Below are 6,482 nucleotides of genomic sequence, written 5' to 3'. Positions count from 1 at the left end.
ATTTTTCTCTATTATATTTAGAACCATAAGAATGGTTAATAAATCAAATTTTTTGGTATGAGTATAGTTGAGATCAATGTTGTCAAAATATTGAGTAAAATCGCAAGATTGTATAATGATGCGAGTTTTGACCCCTTAAGCAAAATGACATCAATGTCGGATCGAAATATAATCAAATTAGAGCAATCTTCCAAGTTTGACTATTGTATTGGAGGATCGTTTAAGCGTCAATCCTCTATGGTGCGATGTTAGGTTCAAAGGAGTTGTGATGGGATTAGAGTCTCTTAACTCTCTTATGTATTATGAAAAAAACTTATCCACTTTATGTGATATTATAAAATGACTCGACTTAATCCAAAACCTAATATTTCTTTCTTATTCGTTCTTTTCCTATTGAAGAAAATAGTTATGGGTGATTCAAAAGATGCTAGAAAAATATCAAGTGAAAGACATACTAAAGAGTGATCAAGTATTTTCTAAAGAAGGAGTACTAAAACTACTGTCAAATCCATTTTTAGGAAAAGTAAGAGGGAGGATGTTTGTTAAGAAATTGTTTTATTTTTCTACAATAATGATATTCCATTCAATCTAACAAATAATGAAGAGTTTAGAAGGATGCTTGAGTTGGTAGCAAAATATAGGGATGGATTTAAACCACCATCCTACCATGAGATTATGGTGAAATATTTGAAGCAACAAATTGAAAAGATCAATCTAATTTTGGAAAAACATAAACTATTTTGAAAGAAAAATGGATGCATAATGATGATAGATAGATGGACTGATATGAAGAGAAGGACTATACTTAATTTTTTGGTTGATAGTCCAAAATTTTTAGAATGATGGATGAAGTTGTTGAGGAGGTTAGAGACGAGAATGTGATCCAAATTATAATTGATAATGCAAAAGAGACAAAAGTTATATTGGACACCTTTTGCAATCCACTGCATTGATTTGATGTTGGAGGATTTTGAGAAGAAATTTTCACTCCATCATAATACAATAACTAATGGTAAGAAAATCACAACCTACATTTATTTAAGAACAAGTCTTATTACCTAGTTGCTCAAATTTACTAAAGGGACATATTTAATAAGACCCACAACTTCTCATTCTGTGACTTCTTATTTAACTTTGATAAAGGGTCGTTGATTAGGGTTTATAGAAAATTTGATATTGAATAAGGAATTTTGGAAGGAAAATGAAACAAATTCAAGTTTGGATGCTTCATATGAATATATCTTAGTTGAAGTTGGAGAGAATGAAAATGGTGTTATTACGCATATGGATGATTTGGAGGGATAATGACGAAGGTTGGTCATGGAGGATTTGATATAAAAATTTTCTTTCATAATTTGAATTAAACATTAAACAATTTATTAAGTCAGAATTAAGAAACTATTTTAATTGTTATAAACTCGTTTTATGAATGATGTGTAAGTTGTTTTTATCATTTTATATTATTTTAAATTATGCATCTATTTATAAATAATTTTTTATCTATTCATAACACTTTTATTTTGAAATTTTTAGTGAAATAAATATTTATTATGTTTTTGTTCAGTTAAACTTTTTATATATTTTCAATTAAATATTTATTGTTTAATTTAAAATAACTAAATAACATGATTATCATTTTTTTCATTTTATTAATTTATTTATATAATAACCCATAAACTTTTATAATTAATATAAAATAATTTTTCATTAATATAAAAAGATATTTATCTTTTATTAATATTTTTATTAAAATTGTGTTAACAATTATATTATCATGTGATAATATTTTGGTAGCTTCCACGTCATTATTTACAACTAAATAATCATCATCATTACCATAATAACAGTCTTCTTTTACCGAACATGATTTTAGTTAAAATAGTAAAATCCACTTACCGTTTTACATTATCTATAAAATCCCTTAATATAAACAAGATAATAAGAAAATATAACCATTACATCATTAATTAACAGTTGTTCAATTAAAAAATATAAAACTTTTAATTAAAAAATAAAAACAAAAAACTCAAGTAAAAGACAACTTAAAATATAATTAAATTTTGTAGCAGATAAAACGTTTTTATGGTTTCAATTTATGGGATGTTACCAGTTTCATGTCTATCCAAATTTGTTATTATCCGATTCCAATCCAAAACTCAGTTTATAAATAATAATCACAATGTGGCCAACGATTCCCTCTTCCCATATCGATTTACAAATTCATCACTGTACTGAGATTTGTGAATCCTACAATGGCAGAATTATCTCTTCTTCGAGACTCCTACTTTCTCGGATTCGACAGTTCCACTCAGTAAGTCCAATTGCATCATTGTTTTCAATTTCAATTTCATGAGCAATAAATTAAATCTGGGAGAAATTAAATTTTCAATTTTTATTGTTTTGAAGGTCGTTAAAGGCCACAGTGTTGGACTCCAACCTCAAAATCGTAGCCTCAGAGCTTGTTCATTTTGATTCCGACTTGCCCCATTACAAAACCAGCGATGGGGTTTACAGAGACCCCTCTGGCAGTGGCCGAATTGTTTCACCCACCTTGATGTGGGTGGAGGCTCTTGACCTAATGCTTCAAAAGCTTTCAAAATCAAATTTTGATTTTGCCAAGGTTGCTGCTGTTTCTGGGAGTGGCCAACAGCATGGTAGCGTGTATTGGAAGAATGGTAGTTCTCAGATACTGTCAGCATTGGATCCTAAGAGGACATTGTTGGATCAGCTTGAACATGCTTTTACCATTAAGGAATCCCCAATTTGGATGGATTGTAGCACTACTGCAGAGCGTAGGGCTATAGAGAAGGCTTGTGGAGGGGCCTTGGAGTTGGCTCGTATAACGGGATCGCGTGGATATGAGAGATTTACTGGTCCCCAGATCAAGAAAATATTTGATACTCAACCAGAAGTTTATGACAGCACTGAAAGGATTTCGATTGTTAGCTCATTTATGGCGTCTCTTTTTGTTGGTGGTTATGCTGCCATTGATCATGCTGATGGTGCAGGCATGAATTTGATGGACATAAAGGAAAAAACATGGTCTAAAGTAGCACTTGAGGTTTTTTTTGCCATTTTTAAGTTTAACCTTATGTACTGATTGCTGAATTGGATTTCGATGTGCCTCCGAGAATGGGGGTTTAGTGACTGATTGATATTTTGAAGTTCTTGTTTGACCAACGTATGTGCATTCTAATGGTGGTTGCAGGCAACTGCCCCTGGTTTGGAGTCAAAACTTGGAGCCTTAGCCCCTGCTTATGCTGTTGCTGGAAATATTGCTTCCTATTTTGTACAGAGGTTTGTTAATTCGAAATTCACTGATCACATAATTCCGACCAATTGTTGCCTACTCTAATTACCTCCTCCATGGTGTGTCTTAGTTATATTTTTTTATAAATATGTTTCTGCATAATCTGCATTTCATCAATTTATACGATGCTATTTGAATGCTATCTATATGAAACAAGCATCAACAAATGTTATCCTCAACCCTTTGCTGGCCAAAATGGTCTGTTACGGACTTGTGGTTTCTTTACCTACTTATTTGTTGCACGAGATATGTCAAAATACTTAGATTGATGACTTATGTTTATCATTTTGTATTAGATATCACTTCAACAAGGATTGCTTGGTTGTTCAATGGTCAGGAGACAATCCCAACAGTTTGGCAGGTGCCTAATTTCTTCATTAACATATTCTATCATCTATCTATACTATTGTATATTTCTTATAGCACGATTAATGAGTCGTGAGTAAACTCATAAAGGATTAAAACACCACCTTCAACCAAAAACCTTACCTCGGCAAGTTTTTGGGTATTCTTCCTTATATATATTATTCAACTTTTTTATTCTTATTCAATGCATGACTTAAACTTACACTGTGATTCATAACATCCTATTTTTTCCTAAGAAACAAAAGGACAAAAAACGACCTTAATATAGTTTTATTTGCTGAGTGCCATCCATATTAGAAAATTTTTTCGTATTGTCTATATTTTCCCTGCTTATCTGACAAGTTAACCCCAATTTATCTGCAGGTTTGACCCTAAATATTCCTGGAGATCTCGCCATCAGCCTCGGCACTAGTGATACTGTAGGTTAAGATACATAGCGTTATAGGGTTACCTTGGAAATTATTGTAGCTTTATAAGTAGAAGAATAGTAACTGTTTTATGAATAAATATATCTCATTTCTTGCTCTCTATTCTAGTATTGAAGCTATATCTTTAAAAATGCCCATTAACACCTTTGCTTTTAGTGACAATTTCTTTCTGGCTTATCTCTCAGGTATTTATGATCACAGAAAATCCTAATCCAGGATTGGAGGGACATGTGTTCCCTAATCCAGTTGATGCAGAAGGTTACATGGTAATGTTGGTATACAAAAATGGGTCCCTTACCCGAGAAGGTACTGTTCTAGTTCTTTGTCTGAAACATGTATTGTTTACTTACAAACCCACACAAGTGTTTCTTGTAATTTCTAATTCTTGATTCTATTTCAAATGTCAGATGTGCGCAACCGTTGTGCAGAGAAATCATGGGATGTTTTCAATAAATTTCTGGAGCAAACACAACCTCTAAATGGTAGGTATCACGAACTCTTCCTATGTTATCCACTCTCTCTAACATTCAAGACCATTCACAGCACAGAATAACATGATTCCTAAATTAAACCATACAATTCAATTCATTTGATTATATCATTTACCACAAATATATAGGCAACATATGTACTACACATCATTTTAGGTATTCTTCAGGAATTGAACACATGACCACTAGCTCAACAAGGACTTTCACCAACTAAGTTGTACAACATTTGTGAAAACATAAGCTTTCTTATTAAAAAACATCTAGCAAGATCAGATCATCCTTTTATTACATTGGATTTTTCCCAAGGGTCTGACACTCTTTCCTTTCTTACAATGTTTTTTAATTAATAGGTGGAAAGTTAGGTTTCTACTACAAGGAGCATGAAATTATACCTCCTCTTCCAGGTGGCTGTTTAATTCTTGCACTGGTAAAATACTTTTACTGATAATAATGACTTTGCCAGAAGAAGTTGCTAACTAATTTTTATTGTCTTAGTTGGTTTCCACCGCTATGTCATAGAAAATTTCTCAGATTCGTTAGATGGACTCAAGGAACGGGAAGTGGAGGAGTTTGATCCTCCATCCGAGGTTAGGAAAACCATGACAGTTTCTTTAGGTAGTTAAAATCCTAATAAATATATTTTTATTTGATCAACAAGTTAAATTACAGGTACGTGCATTAATTGAGGGTCAATTTCTCTCAATGCGGGCTCATGCTGAAAGGTTTGGAATGCCTTCTCCTCCAAGGAGAATTATAGCCACTGGTGGAGCATCAGCAAATAAGTGCATCCTTAGCTCAATAGCTTCAATTTTTGGCTGTGATGTTTACACAGTTCAAAGACCAGGTTAGCAAAAATTCACAACTTTAGCACTATACACACTCTTGATGATGTGAAGGTTTGTGTGAATTCACAACTTATTGTAAAACCTTTTGGAGACCTCTGAATTTTCTATCGACCTATGATGTACCGATACTTTAATTTGTGTCATGTGTTCATATCTGACACATCTTTATATCCAATACTTGATAAAGTATATCATCTATAAAGTACTACTATTTTTCTGATTACAATAATAATAATTTATAAAGTAAACAAGGTTCTAATTTGAATTTGCATAACTGCAATTAACTAATTCTTGAACTTGGTCACAGATTCAGCTTCACTTGGAGCTGCATTGAGAGCTGCTCATGGCTTGCTCTGCCATAAGAAGGGCAGTTTTATACCCATATCAGAAATGTACATGGACAAAGTGGAAAAAACTTCTCTGAGCTCCAAACTTGCAGTGCATGCTGGAGATCAGGAGCTGGTTTCAAAGTATGCATCCATCATGAAAAAGAGAATTGAGATAGAGAACCATCTTGTCCAAAAGTTTGGACGCTCTTGAAACATCTAACTAGTTATTTTTTTTTATCATTTAAATGTTAGTTTGGAGTAATTTGTTAATTGAAAAGTTGAACTCATAGTCTCTTAATTTTATTTTTTTTCTAAATTTATCAAATTAATTTTATAATTTTCAAATGTTAATAGGAGAGTTGAACCAACCACCACTCCAATCTTTTAGTGTGATATTATTATTGGTATTATTTTTCTGTTTCCCTTAATAGAAAAAACGAAAGAAAGATGAAACATTAAATAACTTTTTACTATTTTATTATATCTGATTTTATTTAGTTTTCCACCCTGCAAATTATTCTATTGCATATGGTTCTTACACATCTCTCTCTGCATTAAAAAAAAAAAAAAAAGAATAATTTTCTTGGCAGCACCAACACACTTTTTTATTTATTCTTGATACACAAAAAGGAGTTACATGAAATTTGGTTGGTGTGCTCTTTGAAATGGGTGAACGGGGAATCTAAGTTTTATGCTGAGCATATATGTATGAG

At 32.1% G+C, this 6,482-nt stretch overlaps 1 protein-coding gene across 1 annotated transcript; it reads left to right on the top strand.

The window, feature by feature from the left end:
- The first annotated feature begins 2,140 nt into the window (after positions 1–2,140).
- LOC106759860 (xylulose kinase) lies at positions 2,141–6,120 on the top strand. Its single transcript, XM_014643222.2, has 11 exons — positions 2,141–2,311; positions 2,407–3,061; positions 3,209–3,297; positions 3,607–3,671; positions 4,040–4,095; positions 4,290–4,410; positions 4,512–4,586; positions 4,946–4,999; positions 5,091–5,182; positions 5,265–5,439; positions 5,748–6,120. The coding sequence occupies exons 1-11, from the start codon at positions 2,253–2,255 to the stop codon at positions 5,978–5,980; spliced, it is 1,674 nt and encodes a 557-aa protein (XP_014498708.1). The 5' UTR covers positions 2,141–2,252; the 3' UTR covers positions 5,981–6,120.
- Positions 6,121–6,482: the final 362 nt, after the last annotated feature.

Source organism: Vigna radiata, chromosome 5, assembly GCF_000741045.1.
Source record: "Vigna radiata var. radiata cultivar VC1973A chromosome 5, Vradiata_ver6, whole genome shotgun sequence".
NCBI classification, from domain to species: Eukaryota; Viridiplantae; Streptophyta; class Magnoliopsida; order Fabales; family Fabaceae; genus Vigna; species Vigna radiata.
This window is presented reverse-complemented; position numbering and strand designations above follow the sequence as displayed.

Excerpts from the sequence above, each read along its gene's own strand:
- LOC106759860 (XM_014643222.2), top strand. The coding sequence starts at position 2,253 with ATGGCAGAATTATCTCTTCTTCGAGACTCCTACTTTCTCGGATTCGAC. Across the intron at positions 4,096-4,289 it reads GCCTCGGCACTAGTGATACT|GTATTTATGATCACAGAAAA; the intron begins GTAGGTTAAGAT and ends CTTATCTCTCAG. Across the intron at positions 4,587-4,945 it reads GCAAACACAACCTCTAAATG|GTGGAAAGTTAGGTTTCTAC; the intron begins GTAGGTATCACG and ends TTTAATTAATAG.